The sequence below is a fragment of the Aspergillus brasiliensis genome (genome assembly GCF_001889945.1).
Source record: "Aspergillus brasiliensis CBS 101740 unplaced genomic scaffold ASPBRscaffold_16, whole genome shotgun sequence".
NCBI lineage: Eukaryota > Fungi > Ascomycota > Eurotiomycetes > Eurotiales > Aspergillaceae > Aspergillus > Aspergillus brasiliensis.
The window spans coordinates 111,418-129,294 of record NW_027137457.1 but is presented as its reverse complement, the minus strand read 5'-3'; the positions used below and the strand labels follow the sequence as shown (position 1 = coordinate 129,294).

The 17,877-nt window shown below is 51.5% G+C and overlaps 5 protein-coding genes across 5 annotated transcripts; 1 reads left to right on the top strand and 4 right to left on the bottom strand.

Moving 5' to 3' along the window:
- Window positions 1–500: 500 nt before the first annotated feature.
- ASPBRDRAFT_186565 (putative SNF2 family helicase) lies at window positions 501–7,429 on the top strand (the record flags this gene model as incomplete). The annotated part of the gene is made up of 5 exons (XM_067620079.1): window positions 501–885; window positions 938–1,082; window positions 1,135–1,869; window positions 1,923–6,773; window positions 6,850–7,429. 5 exons carry the CDS (start codon window positions 501–503, stop codon window positions 7,151–7,153), a joined length of 6,420 nt encoding a protein of 2,139 aa, XP_067474575.1. The 3' UTR covers window positions 7,154–7,429.
- Window positions 7,430–7,539: 110 nt separating this feature from the next.
- Window positions 7,540–8,800, bottom strand: ASPBRDRAFT_47875 (complex I 24 kDa subunit family protein). Its single transcript, XM_067625967.1, has 2 exons — window positions 8,295–8,800; window positions 7,540–8,212 (listed from the first exon to the last, which is right to left on the bottom strand). The coding sequence occupies exons 1-2, from the start codon at window positions 8,673–8,675 to the stop codon at window positions 7,817–7,819; spliced, it is 777 nt and encodes a 258-aa protein (XP_067474574.1). The 5' UTR covers window positions 8,676–8,800; the 3' UTR covers window positions 7,540–7,816.
- Window positions 8,801–9,024: 224 nt separating this feature from the next.
- On the bottom strand, window positions 9,025–9,874 carry ASPBRDRAFT_47874 (uncharacterized protein). The gene has a single exon (XM_067625966.1). The coding sequence runs from the start codon at window positions 9,811–9,813 to the stop codon at window positions 9,226–9,228; it is 588 nt and encodes a 195-aa protein (XP_067474573.1). The 5' UTR covers window positions 9,814–9,874; the 3' UTR covers window positions 9,025–9,225.
- Window positions 9,875–10,013: 139 nt separating this feature from the next.
- aah1 (adenosine deaminase) lies at window positions 10,014–11,331 on the bottom strand. The gene has a single exon (XM_067625965.1). The coding sequence runs from the start codon at window positions 11,159–11,161 to the stop codon at window positions 10,091–10,093; it is 1,071 nt and encodes a 356-aa protein (XP_067474572.1). The 5' UTR covers window positions 11,162–11,331; the 3' UTR covers window positions 10,014–10,090.
- Window positions 11,332–11,872: 541 nt separating this feature from the next.
- ASPBRDRAFT_161504 (uncharacterized protein) lies at window positions 11,873–17,672 on the bottom strand. Its single transcript, XM_067619492.1, is given in 7 exon segments — window positions 11,873–13,419; window positions 13,433–13,532; window positions 14,110–15,067; window positions 15,251–15,719; window positions 15,771–17,359; window positions 17,423–17,491; window positions 17,566–17,672. 7 exon segments carry the CDS (start codon window positions 17,596–17,598, stop codon window positions 12,081–12,083), a joined length of 4,557 nt encoding a protein of 1,518 aa, XP_067474571.1. The 5' UTR covers window positions 17,599–17,672; the 3' UTR covers window positions 11,873–12,080.
- Between the last annotated feature and the right edge of the window lie 205 nt (window positions 17,673–17,877).

Here is a 17,877-nt window from a genome sequence, read left to right as displayed (position 1 = left end):
CATGGCAAGGCTACGACCTGCTTCTTTTGTTTCCATGATGCCCTGGTATTGCTCTAGCTAGTCCCATATCAAGTAGAATCTCTCAAGATACAATATAATCAGGCACGCTCATGGATCCTTGCAGTGCGTTCCTCGCTATGGGTTCATTTGACCGTTCTCGCTGCCTGAATCCTCCATACAGAAAGCAAACGTCTTGTGAGGATTCACAAACAAGCAGCACACCATAGCAACAACCATTCACTGCTAGGTCAAATTTTCACACGTCCACACACGGTCTTTCCCACTTGATTTCTCTCTGCCATGTTTCTCTCCTGTTATTGTCCTCTTCCTGTCGATCTCTGTCCCAAATTCTCTCTTCACTTTGCATCTCCTCCACGTGACTCTCAAGTACCCTATTTTCATAGTTGATCACAGTAGTCGAGCAGAGTGCTTCTGAGTCGTCCAGTCTTCTCGTTTCTTCGTTCAAAACTAAATTATCAAGATTTTCCGTCGTCTTTATAATGTCTTCTTCTTTGAAAAGATCGTTGTCAGCATCGTCGGGCCTTCCGACGCGTCCCTCGAAACGGAGGGCGCAGCATATCTCCCAGAGTGACAGTACCACTTCTGATAGTGAGGAAGAGTGCCATCCAGATGGACTTGACCCTAGACTTCCTGAAGTCGTCCGGTCCCAATTGCCATCGGGTACACGAGCACCGCGAACCCAGCTCGCTCTTCACCTTCCACCACTTCACGATTTAGACGAGATCTTCAAGTCTATTACGGAGAAGGCAATGGTGCTTAACTTTGGCGATGCGCTAGCTCATCTGGGCTCAAGGCCGCTTCGTATTGCGACAGTCTGTTCCGGGACTGAAAGTCCGATTTTGGCGCTGGAAATGGTGCAAAAACGTGGGTGATCTGACATTAGCCTCGTCTACATCGAAACTAATTGCTCTTGTAGATCTGCGCGAGAACTTCGATATCGCTTTCGAAATCCGTCATCTCTTCAGTGCCGAGATCGATCCCGTGAAGCAGGCATACATTGAACGTAATTTCCGTCCACCTCGCCTCTTCCGTGATGTTCGAGAACTCAAGAACCGTGTGGCGTAAGTAAAACCCTCGTTTTCTGCTGTTTTGGCCTTACTCTGACTGCACTAGCCAAACCGCTTACGGGTCTTTGGAGAAGATCCCCAAGCATCCCGACATCCTGGTTGCCGGATTCTCATGCGTGGACTTTTCAAACTTGAACAACAAGAGGAAGACGCTCAGCGACAAAGGTGAGTCGGGTGGAACTTTTTGGGCAATCGTTAGATATGCAAAAGCCTATAGGCCTCCCTTGGTGGTATTGGAAAATGTCAAGAGCGCCCCATGGAAAAAGATTAAGGAGCATTGGGATAAGATTGGGTACTTTGCCATGCACATCGACGTCGACACGAAGGCATATTACCTACCACAAACCCGAGAGCGAGGATATATGCTCTGTGCGGACAAGAATGCTTTGGACAAACACGAGTCGGCCTGGAGCGATATAGTTCATTGGGCACACACCATGACTGAATTTAAGCGTCCTGCTAGCTCTCCAGCAGGTATGTTCCTTATCGACGCCGACGACAAGAGGCTCGAGAAAATCGAGACCGACATGGCCACCCGCATAAAGCTGTCACGTACAACGGTGAACTGGGAGAAGTACGAACTCCGTCATCAGACATACCGTCTGAACAATAATCTTGGAAACAGGCGCCCAATCAGTAAGTCACAGGACGATGGAAGCTGCCAGATGCCCGACTTTTTCTGGAAGAAGTGGGTGAATTCCTTGCCAGAGCGTATATGGGAAACACTCGACATGAACTTCCTGCGCAAGTTGGTCGAAGGTTATGACATGAACTTTAAAGAGTCAGTCTTGTCTTGTCTCTTAAACACCTGATTGAAGCTGACATACATTTCAGGAGATGCATCGAACTCTCACAGGGGATTGAGCGTGAAATCGATATGCGTGCGCCCGGCATCGTTGGATGTATCACTCCATCCGGAATCCCATACATTTCGACCAGGGGTGGTCCTTTGTGTGGCCTTGAGTCACTCGCGTTGCAAGGATTACCCCTTGACAGGCTTTTACTGACTCGGGAGACACAGCGTGAGCTGCAAGAGCTTGCAGGGAACGCAATGAGCTCAACTGTCGTCGGGGCAGCAATTCTTTCGGCATTGATCCACGGCTACAAAATTCTTAAGCCAGGAGCAGAAGCACCCATCAGAAAAACATCCTCTCCCAAAAGCAACCACGTTATTCCCCAAGACGAACACATGATGACACCGTGTGACATAGAGCTTAATCATGCCGCTCACCTTGATCTTATGCAACTGCAGGAGCAGGCGACAAGTAGCGCAAGATATTGCGTATGTGAAGGACAAACCACAACAAGCTCGAGCATCTTACGGTGCACCTTGTGTCAACACACGGTCTGTTCCGAGTGTGGAGGTAACCCTTCCCACGCCTATGAACGTTGTGCTGGTCTCCACCGTACCATGCCGTTGGACTTTGTCAGTGAGCTTAAGCGTGATCTGCCGGCTCGATTGGTAATGTCTGGCATATCTTCAGACAGTTATGCATCTTTGGTCGATAACACAGCATTGAAGTGTCCACCGCATGTGTGGAAAGAATTTTTGGACAAGATCGAGCCAGCTGTTGGTGATGAACTTAGGCTATTGGACATTAAGCGGAGTAGAATCTGGACGGTTCTGTACGAAGGCAAATATTCTCATTTGCGATTGTTGATCAGTGCGTCCAGCACGGAATGGCTCTTCTTCGCAAAACCGCCCCAGGATGCTCCTGCAGTTTGCCTAATTCGAGAGATTCTGGCCCAACCAATTGCTCGCATGACTCCAGTGTCTGCGTCCCTTTTGGACGGCGAATGGAAAATCTGTGCACCTCTTAGCTCCAAGAGCAGGCTGTATTTCTCCGGACTTGGCCCCCGAATCGCCTCCTATGAAGTGCGGTGTGGACTACAATCAAGCAAAGTACTCAGCAAAACGGCATGGACCAAAATCCAAGTCGATGGTCCTGATTCGGCGGTAGCGGGCCTCGAGGCAGACGTCCGGGGCACATATGATCTTCTGCCCGACTGCGGTACGGCAAACGGTTCTTTGCACAAAAGATCAGCAGGTGAATGCAATCGCCCGGTGTATTTGTTTCTGGATCCCACGAAGCTCGGGGATCCTAACAATGATTTCTTCGTGTTTGCCTGGGACCATGAGCGTGTCCGCGGGTACGAACGGAGGCGAACCATCGCTGAGGTCTCAAATTCATGGCGTTCAGTCAAGGCACGCGAGAACCCGCAGCCGGTGCAAATTTATGCCCGCCAGTGGATTAGAGCTCCAGATGTTGCCTTAAGCCTTTATCTTCCGCACTCACCCATCTCATGCCACAAGTTGGCCGCGGTAACTAGTATCACAACTTCCCGCTCAGGATGTCAAGACGCTAATATTGCTTTGCTATCGTTCAAGGCGCCACCGACAGCCATAGGGGCGTTCTGGAAGAAAGAAACATGGGAAGTCATAAACCCACTAGACTCGCCCTCCTCGCTGCAAAATCTATCCTGGCTTCTCCAGAAAGCGGCAGTCATTCGGGACTTCGAAAACTGGAACGTAGTCGTTGATACGCAGGCCCCGGTCGAGGACACCAGCTCGGTATGCACATGTGTACCATCAAAGCCGCGGATTCTGTGGGGTCGTGACGGTAGAGGATGGATCAAAGCCTACGAGGATCCATACGATGCAGCTCTCTATGAGCGTCAAGTAAAGTCACGTCCGCCGCCGTTCCTGATCTTTCGGAGAATCGATGAGCAGGGCCTTTGTGAATTGCGCGTTACTCTCAACGTCCAAAGCCTGCTACATCAGGCATGTGACAAATTGGCTCAGGATGGTGTTGTGCAAGGTGCCTCTTTTTGGTGGCGTCTGGTGCCCAATTCATACGACACTAGAAACGTCATATTTCCCAAATTTAAAATCTCCAGCAACAGAAATGACGTTCCGTCTCTTCAGCCACCTAACTTTCGCATGTCTTTGCGCCCTGAGCAATTGAGATCCTTAGGCTGGATGATCCGGCAAGAAGATGTTGATGCTCCGCCATTCACGGAAGAAGAGACGGAGGAAGCGCTTCTTCCATCTCTGATGTGGCGCGCTGAAGGACGAGTCACTAGTAAGAAGACCGTCCGAGGTGGAATTCTCGCCGATGACGTTGGCTACGGGAAAACAGCCATCACCCTGGGCTTGATCGATATGTTGCATGGTAGAGATCACCAGCCAACCCCTGCCGATACCGACGGGTTTATACCCTGCAAAGCAACCCTTATTATAGTACCTCAAATCATGCTCCAGCAATGGCAAGCAGAGATCTCCAAATTCCTGGGTTCTAGGTTCAGGGTCTTAGTATTGGCAAAAGCAGGTTCTTTCTCAGGAGTGTCCATAAATGACATTCTGCAGAGTGATATCATCTTGGTATCATGGTCGGTCTTCAACAACCCAGGATATTATGAAAAACTTCAAAAGTTCACTGGCACTCCCAAGGCTCCGAAAAAGGCAGGGCGCAATTTTGACTCATGGTTCAAAGATGCGCAGGCCGCACTGAAAGAGCAGGTCCGAGTCTTGACCAACCAGGGTCCAAGCGCGCTTCTCGCGTCGATTCGTCTTAAACGACAGACTGTTAAGGGTTCCCAAACAAAGCTGACATACTGTCCATCGCGGCGCCTCCGTGGTGAACAGTACGTCAAGAAAAACGAGGTTTCGGAACCAGACGACTCTGAAATGTGTGCGGAGATATCGAGTGACGAGGAATCGGAGACAGAAGATGAAACCGACATTCAGAAGCTGAGGTCGAAAACGGACCAGTACCTGAAAATCAAGTCTGACGAGAAAGCCGAGCTGCAAGAACCTTCTGTGTCAGGACCAGACGAGGACACTCAATATGAAGATTCTTCAACGGAGCACAGCGAAGTCCGACCCGGTACCAAGGCAGTCGGCCAAAAGGCGAGAAAGTGGAACGATCGCAAAGAGTTTAACATAGACAAGAGCAGTTTCCAGAACTGGGGTACTGTCAAAACTCCATTCCTCCACGCTTTCGCCTTTGATCGTCTTGTCATAGATGAGTTCACATATGCAGATCCCGAACGACTGTGTCCCCTCCTTGCCATCAAAGCTCAAGCCAAATGGGTACTGTCAGGAACGCCACCACTAAATGACTTTGCCGATGTGAATACAATCGCACCGTTCCTAGACGTTCATCTTGGAGTAGACGAGGAGGACCGTCGCCTGCAAAACAGGCATCTCAAGCTGCGATGTAATCAGCGCTCTGCTGCCGAAGCATTTCAATCTTTCCGGGCACCTTATAGCGAGCTCTGGCATCGACGTCGCCACGAGCTAGCCCAGAACTTCCTGGACCGATTTGCGCGGAGAAACGTTGCTGAGATTGACGAGATCCCATCGTCAGAGCACATAATTGTGGTCGAGCCATCGCCAGCAGAGCGAGTAATTTATCTGGAGTTATATAAGCAGTTGATGACATACAACCGCCGGCTCCGTCGAAGTGGCCGAGGAAAGTTCAGCAGTGACCAGGTAGACCGACTGAACGAATTTATTGGAAGCAGTGCAACGGCCGAAGAGGCGTTGCTCAAGCGCTGCTCATCCTTCAGCCTGAAAGGTGGCTGGGATGAACAAGGAAAACCAGAGTTAACGACCTGCGCGTCTCTCATCGCCACCAGGGAAAAACAGCTCGATATTCTCAAAAGCGAACTTAATATGAAGTTGAAGTTGGCAGCCTGGCTTCACTGCCGTTTCGAAGCCAACTACAAACGCTTCCACAAATTCATCGAAAGCATCGTCAGAGACAATTTTGGTGACATGACCATCACCCAGGAAGTTTACCCTCTTCTGAAAGACGGGTTGTTCGCATCGAAGCCTGATGATTGGGAACATTTCTTTGCTGCTCCTGGAGAGCACCTTCCCGATGATGACAGCGCATCTGACGAAGTAAACGACAACGAAATCAGCGAATCGGTAGCTAATGAGAGCCCTGATCATTCTTCTAAGCCAAAGGGCGCCAGGGACAGCGACCAGCCAAGCCCGGCCAAGAGAACCAGCGGCAGTAAGCGTCCCAAGAAAAGCAATGAGAAAGCTGAAGGTTTGCTTCCCAAGAAGCCCACGAAGGCCTGCGAAGCCGATGCACTTTTGGGAGAAATCACAAAAGTCATCCAGGGTCTTATTGCGGAATGGGTACTGCGCAAGAGGGCTCTGCGCTTCCTTACATCTGTGCACCTTGTGCTAACAGGGTCTGGGATCACACAATGCAACAGTTGTTTTTGCCAGCTGCACAACATCGAGAACACGAATATCTTAGGCTCGTGTGGCCATGTTCTGTGCACGAATTGCGCTTCGGGGACGATGCAGAAGGAACAGTGCATTGTACATGCCTGCACCGGTTCGGGGAAACACTTCAACGTCATCAAAGCATCCACGCTCGGAGAGGACAAGGTTGATCTGAGCGCAACATATGGCGGCACCAAATTGGACAAACTCGTCGAGCTTATCAATGGAATACCAAGCGACGAGCGAGTCTTAGTTTTTGTGCAATACCCCGAGCTCATAGAGGTTGCTTCCAAGGCCTTGGAACTTGCTAAGATCAAGCATACGGCGGTCTTGACCACGGATCGCAAATCAATGCAGAAAATCGAAGAGTTTCAAAAGACAAGTTTCGGGGAAGACAAAGTGTTGATTCTGAATCTCGGAGGAGAGATGGCCGCAGGATTGTAAGTTGCCCTCCCTCCCACCCACCCTCCCACCCTCCCTAGTGTTTTTGTGGCTTGTGCCTAATAAAGTTCGCAGGAATTTGCAAAGCTCAAACCACGTTATATTTTTCTCACCAATGAACGCTGTGACGCAGTATGATTATGACTCTGCGATGGTCCAAGCGATCGGACGGGCCCGACGATATGGGCAAACGCGTCACGTTCACATCTACCACATCTTGGCCAAGTGCACCATAGATGTGAACATCTTCCAGGAACGGCGAGAAAAGGTATTGATAGAAAAGGATGGCAAAGCCGAGCTGGTGTCTCGAGAAGAAGCCTTGGGTGGCGAAGGTGTCAGATGTGAGGGGCCCTCACTGGTGGTAGACAACGCGTTTTAAGTGTTTTGGAGAACTCGTGCAGCAAGCTTGGTGAATGGTAGTGAGGGAATTCTTTTGGCTTACCGCCTTGCAGTCTCGATTAGTGCAAGCAGCGTTAATAGTTGATGTGTGCGAATTTGTCAGAGTTAACTTGAATGAGCCCCTTTGATTGGAAAAGCTGAGTTTGTGTTTGTGAAATAGCAGGATGAAGTCGTTGGTCACTGTTCATGTGAAGTATCTCCGGATTAGGAAAGCGCACGCAGAGAAATCAACCAAATCGAAGATAGATATCATTAGCAAGGCAGTCGGTTACTCTTGTTTGTCCCAATCAGAGCCAATGGCTGCAGCAATCATCTCAGCACTGCTAATCAAAAACACTAGATTAGGATATGGGGACAAAGATCTCCGTTAAACATCGAAAAAACTGTATTGGTTACTGCTAACGAGATCCTCTATGGTAGTTTGACATCAATCCCACCATATCCGACTTTCCCCCTACGCAAAAGAGAGAGATCAGAAACAACGTACTGTACATAAGCGTTACCTGGTGGCCCATCCAGTTTCACCAACCAGGGCAAAAAAAACGAAAAGAAAGGGAAGGGGGGAACATGACAGGACTTGGAACCATCCAGCGCACGGTATCGAAACTATATTGTCTGGCTCGGATTATAAGGTTATCTTCATTTATTGTGTTTGCTCGTCCAAAGCTCCATCCTTTCTCATCATCGTAGCCGGGTCCCACACGGGCTCGATCAAGTTGGTCAATCCCGCGCTGTTCTCGCACGTATCTCTGCCGCTCAGAGGACCCGGAGCGGGCACCTTCACGGTCTGACCAGCCTCGGCGGCCGTGGCAGACTCCTTGAGAGCCGTGAGCAGCGACTTCATCGATTCGGGGGTAAGGTCCTCGTAGTAGTCGTCGTTGATCTGGACCATGGGAGCGTTGACGCAGGCACCCAGGCATTCGACCTCGACGAAGGTGAAGAGGCCGTCTTCGGTGGTGTGTCCGGGAGTGATACCCAGGTGTTCCGTGATCGCCTTGACGATCTTGTCGCTACCGCAACCACCGAGCTGGCAGGGTGTCTGGACAGGTTGTCAGCGATGGCAAAGACGAGGAAAGGTATGCCACGCAAGGCTAGGGAGGGTGGGTTTTCCAATTTCATACCGTCGTGCAAAGCTGAACAAAGTACTTGCCAACCGGCTCACGGTTGTACATGGTATAGAAGGTTGCGACTTCGTAGACACGCATGGGGGGCATCTCCAGGAGACGGGCGACCTCGTTCATGACGCCAATGCTGGTGTAGCCGTGCTGGCGCTGGCCAACGTCCAGGACCGGCATGACAGCGGCCTTCTTGTACTGGGGGGGATAGCGCTTGAGGATCTCATCGATGAGCTTGAGGTTTTGCTCGGTGAACTTGAACGTAACATTCGGGTTGTTGTCGCCTTTGTTGCGGTGCTGGACAAAAGTCAACTGGTCAGCAATGGCACTCTCCCAAACGATATGGCTTTTTAACGCGCAATTGACGAGCAAGATGATGTCCGGCATGCCGCCAAATCCGAGTCAGCCATGAGAGTGTTTGGGGACGTACCACGGCAAGGGAATCGCTGAAGCGTTGCGGACCAGCCGAAAAGGGTCTGAATTGAGTCTTGGGGATCTGCTGGAAGAGCTGGCGGCCAGTCCGCGGGACGGCGGGGAAGAATTTGGAAGCCATTGCTGGCGGAGGAGAGGGGAATGAGGGTATGGGGGAGGGAGATTGGACGACTTGATCTGATGGATTGAAGGTGAACGACCGACTTGGAGTCGAAGAGGCGTTTTGCGGGAGCTGCGGCTGACCAATCAGCGCCGACAGATTACTCCCGCCTTGTGCCAATGAACGACCCTCTCGATGGCCTTTTCTAACAGCATCACGACTTCTTCAATATTACAACAGAATCACAATTTCATTTGATCGGCTTCAAAACGGCTCGCAGAACTCATCTGGACTAACAACAGGTACCTCCACACGATTTGATCTCCACAAAACGCCATCATGACACATAAACCGACCGGGCCTACAACCCAGGAAGGCATCTCAACATCCACAAAAGCCCATTGACTACACATTCTCCATCTTATACACCTCATATGCGACCTCCTCATACGGATGAGCCTTGATCAATGCCTCCACCGCCTGCAGCATAATCGACCGACCCAGACACATCACCTCCACCTTCATTTCCTGGACCGTCTCGACCGTCCCAACTTCGCCAATGGCAGGATTTGCGCCCTCAGATGGCAGAAATTGGCCCTGACCAGGCATCTGAAAACAGCATTTTTGGTACTTGCCCCCGGGGAAGGTTCCCGCACCGGTCGCGAAGACGGCTTCCTTACAGGCCTCGAGGTCGGAATGCGGGACGAAGAAGACGAGTTTATACCGGTCGGGGATGGGGGCGGCAGACATGGTTCGTTGCTGGACTGTTCGAGGATAGGAGATCTTTTGGGTTGTGGTGAGGATTGTGTGGGTGATGCTCGTAGATGTAAGTCGCGTAGAGGGTGCTGGTAGAGACACGGAGAGTGGAGATCTGGATGGTGATGATGACGATGATAATGTTCGGGACAATCTGTAGGAATGGAAGTTGCGGAAAGACTGCGAGATGGGCGTGCGGGGGATGCAACAGGCCAGCGGGGAAATGGTTGGCGGCATCTTCCAGCGTAATAGTAGGTAGTAATATATAGTAGTTATTCTGTTCGTGTCTACTAGAATCAATGTCTTGGTGTTTGATGCGCTGCGGGACACACGTAGTCTTAGTCATTTTACTATGCAGATTGTAACAGACTCTGGTCTGTAGATTGAGCGACCATTTACACTACTTTATTGAGCGACCATTATGCGCAAGATAAAGCCTCAAGAATCACGCTTTATTCAAATATGCATCTATCATCTACTCATGACACCATAAAATCCCATCTAGCTAATGTAACTAAGCCAAATGCGCAAACCGACCAACATGGTCCTCAATCCTCCTCAGCAACTCGCTCTTCCTCTCCTCCTCAATCCAACTCTCGCTCACACTATTAACAGCAATAGTCTTCCACTCCAATACACTCAACCCAAACGCCTCCTGCACCGCACAATAATTATCTAGGATATAACCCCCGAAATACGCCGGATCGTCACTATTAAGGGAGAACTTAACGCCCTTCTCCAAAAACTTCCGAATAGGCACCTCCCCAACCTCCTTCACACACTTCAACTGAACATTCGACAACGGACAAACCGTCAAGAGAATGCCCTCCCTCGCAACCCGCTCCATAAGCACCTCATCCTCCACCAACCGAATGCCATGATCAATGCGCGTCGCCCCCATCTCCAACGCCGTACTAATATACGACGGATCGCCTTCCTCGCCGGCATGAGCCGTCAACTTGACGCCCCGCTCCCTCGCCGAGGCATAAATCTCCCTGAACATATCCTTCGGGGGACCAACCTCGGAAGACGAATACCCCAGCCCATGCACAACCTCACTTTCAAAATGCTTACTGTCCAGAATGTTCTGGTACGTTTTCTTCGCCGACTCCACAGGCAAATGCCTCACAAAGCAGAGAATCAACTTGGTCGAAAGGCCCAGCTCTTTCTCGGCGCGCTTGCACCCCGCCACGAAACCCTGCACGATCGTCTCGTAGGGAATGCCGCGGTCCTGGTGCACCTGGGGGTCGAAGAAGACTTCGGCGTGGTGGACGCCGTCGGCATGCGCTTTTTGGAAATACGCCCAGGCGAGATCGGAGAAGTCGGACTCGTGGTGTAGGACGGACATGCCGATGAAGTAGAAGTGGAGGAAGTCATCGAGGCAGGAGAAGTTGCCGTAGCGGGCGGCGAGGGTATCGACGGAGGTGTATTCGGGGGTTTGGGGCAGTTGGACGTTGTTTCTGGCGGCCAGGTCGAAAATGAGGCTCGGGGTGAGGCAGCCTTCCAAGTGGACGTGATGTTCACATTTGGGGAGGCCTTGGAGGAAGGCGTGCCATTGGGATTGGGGGGAATCGGATTTGCACATTTCGTAGATGATTTTTATGTAGACTGTAAGAAGTGTAATATGTATAGAAGAATAATAACAAAAACCAAACTAAGAGGACATCAGCACCACCTTATAAAGAAAGAAAAACCACTCACTCATCCAAAGAATGACTCTTGACTCTTAAAGTATCTATCCCAAAGCGGTACGCAATCCGAACCACTGAGCTAAAAAGTGGAGAGTCCAAAAGATTTGAGTCAATCAAATGATAATTCCACAACCAAACAGCGATGGTGTTCCTGAGGCCCCACTCGGTGCCCGGTGGGTGGATTCGTCAGGCCACGAGAAAGATAAGCTTCTTTTTTTCCAGTTCTTTTCTCTGCGCTGCGCCTTTTCCCGCCACGCTGAACCAGCAGTCCACACACAGCAAACGCCATTTTGCCTGTGCTTGTGTAATGAATTAAGGTTCGGAATCACGCCGAGTCGGAGACGGCCGATGCGGGCGCCGGAGAACGGAGATTTGCACACACTCAACCCCTTTTTTTAAGGTTCTTGCTTTTAAAGAAGTGGTCTATTTGATAAGATGGGTGAGAACTAGATACTAGATAGTAGATAGAGACGTTATAGATAAACGCTTCTAGAAGATCGATCTTTTCGGATCGGCTGTTCAGCCCTAAACTTTATGACTAGTACTTACATCTACGTAACTATCACTTGGTTTATCGATATGCATGCAATGCACATCAACTTTATCGATCCTAACGCTCAAACTGATATTAAAAACTTGTAAGTGTGCTAGTCATATGCTAACTAACTGCAATATTCATGCTAAATTCGTAAATAGTCCCACGTTTTATAGTAGTTCTAGCCAACCCGGCCACATCCTTCAATTATAACAAAGTATGTATGTAGCCCAAAAAGCGATCTATAAAAATCTTCCGGGGGTAAGAAGTTGTAAATATTATACCCGGAGTTCCGCTCCAGCGGCTTTACGCAGCCGGTTCATGACAGCAGCGGCCAGATCTCCTTGCTGATCGGGAATACCCTCGACGTAAATGACATCCACCTCCATTTCATCCATGGCCCGTAGCGCAGAGAACAAGCCCTGTGCGATCGACTTCACATCTGTGCCAAGGTGGCAGTCGAAGGTCTCCTTGGTGGCAGTGCTCCCGTTGACCTGATCGCTCACTGGCACGGAGAATGCCACCAGCTCGTCTACGAGCGATGGGATGCGTTTCAGGCTCTTTTGCATCTCGTCGGTAGACAGCAGTCCCAGTCCCCGCTTCCAGTGTTGCGTGCGGACCACTCCGATCATGTGCGCCCCGACGGCTGAATCTTCGAGGTCTTTGCGAATATGTTTCGAGACGGCTTCCTCATGGGAGCCAGCTTCAAATAGCACCACGCGCGCCTTGGGCGAGTAGTGTCGGTACTTCATACCCGGTGCCCGAGGGACCTCCTTAGCATCTAGTGTGCCGTCATGGTATCCGACCTGTACATTCTCCCACCCAGCGCACGTCCGCAACTCCTCGATTCCAATCCCGCCCGGGCGAAGAATCGCCGGCGGGTCGGACAGCCCGTCGACAACCGTACTTTCCACGCCTACGCCACAGGGACCTCCGTCAAGGATCAGCTCAATGCGACCTTCAAGATCATGGAACACATGTTCCGCCGCCGTCGGGGAGGGCTTCGTGGATGCATTGGCCGAGGGAGCCGCCAGTGGTCGGTCCGTTACATGAATTAACAAGCGTGCGAGCGGGGACGACGGCATGCGCACGCCAAAGGTGGTAAGCTTGGAGGTAACTTCAGGAGCAAGAGGGGAGCCAGAGGGGTTAGGGAGAAGGATTGTAAGAGGACCAGGCCAGAAGCGGGAGATGACCGAGTCGTAGATGGGCGGGACAGCGTTCTTCGCAGTCGAGGTCCTGCGCGTTGGGCTTTGCTGTGTGGGGTTGAGTAGTCGCTCCAACATCCCCAGCGAATCAACATGTATAATCAACGGGTTGTCTGACGGCCTCTGCTTCGCCTTGTATATCCCTTGTACTGCATCACTCCGCGTCGCATCTGCACCCAGTCCGTATACTGTCTCTGTGGGGAAGGCAACCGGGATATCGCTGGTTCGGAGAAGTTGCGCTGCGTCCTCGATGGCGGCCGCTTCTGGGGTATGATTATCGCGTTCGTTAGCCCACCACTCCGCGAGAGATCGGTTGCCAGGGCCTTCATTGTTGAGACGGCGAACCGATGCGATCCGGGTGGAAGCTTTGGGCGTCATGGTTGCTGGGGCGGTGGAAGCGAATCTAGTGAAGCTGCGCGGGAGACCGCGAGCAGTAAAGCGAGAGAGGAGTAGAACCAGATTGGCAGGCGATATTCGTTCCCCGAACAGAGCAGAGGAACGAGTGATCGTGGGGGTGAGTCACGGCTTGTAGATAAAGCCGATACAAATTTCTCAGTAGTGGGGGGGAGAGGAGAACGGGTATCGCGCGTTTCGAGGCTATTCGGTCATAGGCAAATCCTGATTCGGGGACCTCCTGTCAGGCTGCTCCACCAGTCGTGTACGGCCCGAGCGATTGCTGCCAGACGAATGAATGAGCAATTGGCGAGTCTGTTGGGTTGCTGCACTCTGTAAGTTTAGAGAAAAAAGTGAAGATCAAATGGAAAATCTTCGCGATGACGTCGGTGGGCGTGACTAAGCAGCGCAGTCCAGATCCGATCTGCAACCACTTTCTCTACTTTCTTAAAAATGCTTGTTTTTATGTTGAGAAAAGGAATAGGAAGATAGATGATATAACTACATCTAGAGATGCTCGTTTTTACGATGTCAACTCTATGTATGTTTATGCTGTGATCACATATAGCATCACAGCTAACCGACTAATACAACCATATCATGCTACTTCACTCCAAAGTACATCATCCAGCATGTAGATTGTAAGATATCCAATCCCCTATATTCAACCTTTATTTCTTCTTCCCTCCCTTTCCTCCCTTGTTTCCACCACCGCCACCACCTTTGCCCTTGCCCTTGTCACCTCCGCTAGGTGCTGGCCCAGCCATGATGCGCACTTTACCAACGGGGACACTGTTGATGACCTCCGTGTCCTTCCACGTCTTGATCAGGTCTCCTTCCTTCGCGCGGAGCTTCTCAGCGGTGGCACGGTCGATTCCAGCATATTCGGCGTGTTCCTTCTTGACCTTGCCTGTTGTCGTTTCGGCAACCCAGCGTCCAATAATCTCCTTCACGGCCTTGCCCTTCTTCACGGTACCTGGCTGCAACTTGATGCGATACTTGTACCGGCCCAGGGCAGCCCAAGGAGCGCACACAGGAATGGCAGCCAGAATTTCATCGTCCGGATGAGGAGTTCCAACCAAGGCAGGAATCCACTCCATGTCTGCTGCCTCTGCTGCGGCGGTTTCTTCGTCGTAGTCATCGGCACCACCCTCGAAGAGAGCCTGCCGTTTCCGCTCCGCTTCGGCGGCACGTTCATGCTGTGCTCTGCGTCGTTTCTTCGCTTCCTCTGCTTCTTTCTCACGCTTGGCCTTTGCCTCGGCTTCTGCAGCTGCCTTTTCAGCTTTGGCACTCTTGGCACCTAGCAAACGTAGAGCCAGTTCCCGATCCTCCTCGTCCTGATCAGCGTACTTCGCTGCGGCCTTCTTTGCTTTGCCCCTCTTACCCCGAGTTGGAGGAGCTTGCTTGCTGTTAGCAGGTTTGGCTGATGTTCCGTTCGCCGCGGGACCATCCAGCTCCGACGCTCTTCCTTTTCTAGCCATCCGTCTTTCTCTTGCTGAGAGCTGTCGCTCATCAGGAGCTTGTGGCGATGTTGTACCCTCGTCCTCGTTCTTCTCATCCTCTGCTGGCTCTTCTTGAGCACTCTGGGTCCCATCTTCAGGGTTACCGTTCGGTTCTTCGACTTCCTCTTCCTTTGCCTCGTCAGCTACATCATCAGGCTGAGCGTTCTGGTGCTCGTTCGCCGCAACCGATTCTGTTTGGTTGGGCTCTGACGAACCGCGTTGCAACGGGTTTCTAGCTGGGATCGCAGCGTCGTCCTCCCGTTCCGCTTCAGACTCGCTGCTCTGCTCCTGCTCCTGCTCCGCTTCAGTTGGGCCCTCGGACTTAGTAGCCTGCGCCTCTTCTTCGACAGGGGTCTTGTCCTCGGCTTCCTTGCCGGCTTCCTGACCTTCCACAGGCGCTTCTGTAGCCACGGGTTCATCGAACCGGTGCAGCTTATGGTTCCGGAGACTCTCCTTGCTCACTTGGAACAGGACACCAAATCCTAGGACGAGCTGTGAGGGGGCCAGGAAGTTCTTCTCACCCTTGACGAGGAACTCGCCGGTAGGAAGGAGGCCACCCGCGTCAGCAGTCTTGGTAACTTGACTCGCGTTAACCCAGTATGCTGACATAATTGCCTTCGAATCCCAGGCACTGGACGTAGCCACGCAAAGATTACCGGCTTGCGAAAGGGTGCTTGGGGGAATGGGTGCGTTAGGTGAATTGGACCGGTTCTTGACGATCATTGGCGTAGCACCCTGTAGATCAGCATGCACGAACACATCGCCTTTCTTGAGGTACCGGCGGTAGAGAATCTCGCTTTGCATCGCATCGCGGCCACTGTTCCAGTTAGATCAGACCCAAACTCTGCAGACAACGAAAGATACATACCCCAAGACCAGGTATCCTTCCGACGAGATGAAGAAGAGGAATTTCTCAAACCAGAAAGTCTTTCTGGCAGGCCGAAGAACCTGCTTCTCCTGCTTCAGACCTTTTTTCAAGTCCTGCGTCACTTTCTTCTCGTGACTTTTAAGCGCCTTGGTCGAGGACTGCGTGGTCTTCTGCTCCTTCACAGCAGCCATTTTCTTCTGTTCGTAATACTGTGTTGCGTTTGCCCAGGGAGAGAGGCCGAGATCAATGTCAATTGTCAGCATGTTGTTCGACTCTTTTTGGGCCTTGGCAACTGCTTCCTGCTCGTCTTCTGATTCAGACTCATCGTCCGAGAACAGATCCTCGCCTTCGTCCTGCTCTTCACCCGACTCCCCAAGGATTAAGGTGATCGTATTCTCGTAGAGTTTCAGTGGCAGCTTGATGATATTGGCCACCGGATTTCCTCTGCTTTGCTCCATCTCAATGAGACGGGCAATTTCGACCCAGTCCATACCCTGAGCAATCAGGCCATTGACTGCGTCCATCGCTTCTTGAACACGGTAGACATTATCTTCGATTGCCCCCGCCTTGCGAATGTGCAGCTCCTGGACCTCCTTGAGGGCACCAATGCGCTTGGCATGTTCCTGTCGGACGGCCTCAAGCTTCCTCTTCGCAGTCTCTTCCCGCTCTGTAAGCCGTGACTCCAGCTTCTGAGTCTCAATCGACGAGAAGTACTCATCAACCGTCGCATTGAAAGACGGATACTCCAGGATAGTAACACCCGGCTTGCCTTCAAACTGCTTAGGCTTAAACGGGTGGAAATCTTCATACAGATACCCCGGTTTCCGAGCAGCCTCCTCCTCACCCTGAGCCGGCGAGTCAGCAGACGGACGAGTATCCGCCTTCGCAACAATATAACCCGGATGACTCTTCTCGGTAGTCAACTTATCCGTCTCGACCTTCGCCTCCTCCAGCACATCCACAACCTTCAGCAGAAGCGCCTCATCCTGCAGAACCTCATCGAGCGGGGTAGCCGGGTCCAGCTCCTTCACAGCAAACGCATGGTCCAACAACAGAGGCGGATACTCCGGGAAACCCTGCGACAAAGCCTTGCGGAGCACATCCAGATTCTTCTTCTTAGACTTCTTCGGCGCACTGCCCTCCTGTGCGAACAGGTCCTTAGCCTTTTCCACCGTCTCCTTGACCCTCTCCCTTGTGATATCCGGAATACCGTGATAATTCTGCTTGTTGGTCACCGTATACTTGACTCCGACGCGAGTCTCATCCTGTCCCTCGCCAGCTGGAACCTGCCGAAACAGCGCGAGAATATTGTACTCGCGATCAGTGATGATGATATTTCCGCCGGCAAAGAACTCCAGGAACATGTGGTACATGCCATCGCTGAAAGAGAAGTCGATGATTCGATCCGTGCCGATCTGTTCGATGGAGGTGATTCGGCGAGATTTGAGGAACTTGCGCATGCGCGTCACAAAGGGAGTGGGCGCTGAAGCAGTTGCTCGGGAGTATTGCGTGACATGGCAGCGGAAGCCGGAGTCGACGACGAGTTGTTTGCGGTGGTCAGGTTTGGCGACTTTGAAGAGGAAAATGCGCTAGACAGATTATGAATGAGCTTATATGGGTCACATATCTTGCTTAAAGGGACTTTATCATACCGAGGAGAGATCGTAGATGTTCGAAACTCGCAAGTTAACTATCTCCGATGCAAGTTCCTGGGAGATGACCTGGCAAATGTGGTGTGAGTTCGTGCGCGGCGGTTGCGGATCGCGGGGGTGCTGTTGCTCGGGCTACTGCTCACCTTGACATCCAAGGACGAGAATCTCTGCTTCATCTTCTGGTGTCCTGTGTCCTGTTACACCGAAGAGCGAGGCTGTTGCGCTGGGTTGATGCGGTGGTTCAAGAGTTTTGCAAGAGTGACTCCGAACTCGCGGGCGTGACGTATGCGGGGCGCTTTTTCGCCTATGGATGGCATCGCTTTTCCATGCCTGTCCATCGCTTTCACCTTATTAAACACTGTTTATATACTACATTTATAGCCAATACCAATGCGACATGTGCTTCAGTATAGGCTTGCATACATATTAGACATAGTTAGTATTTTCTAAACTAC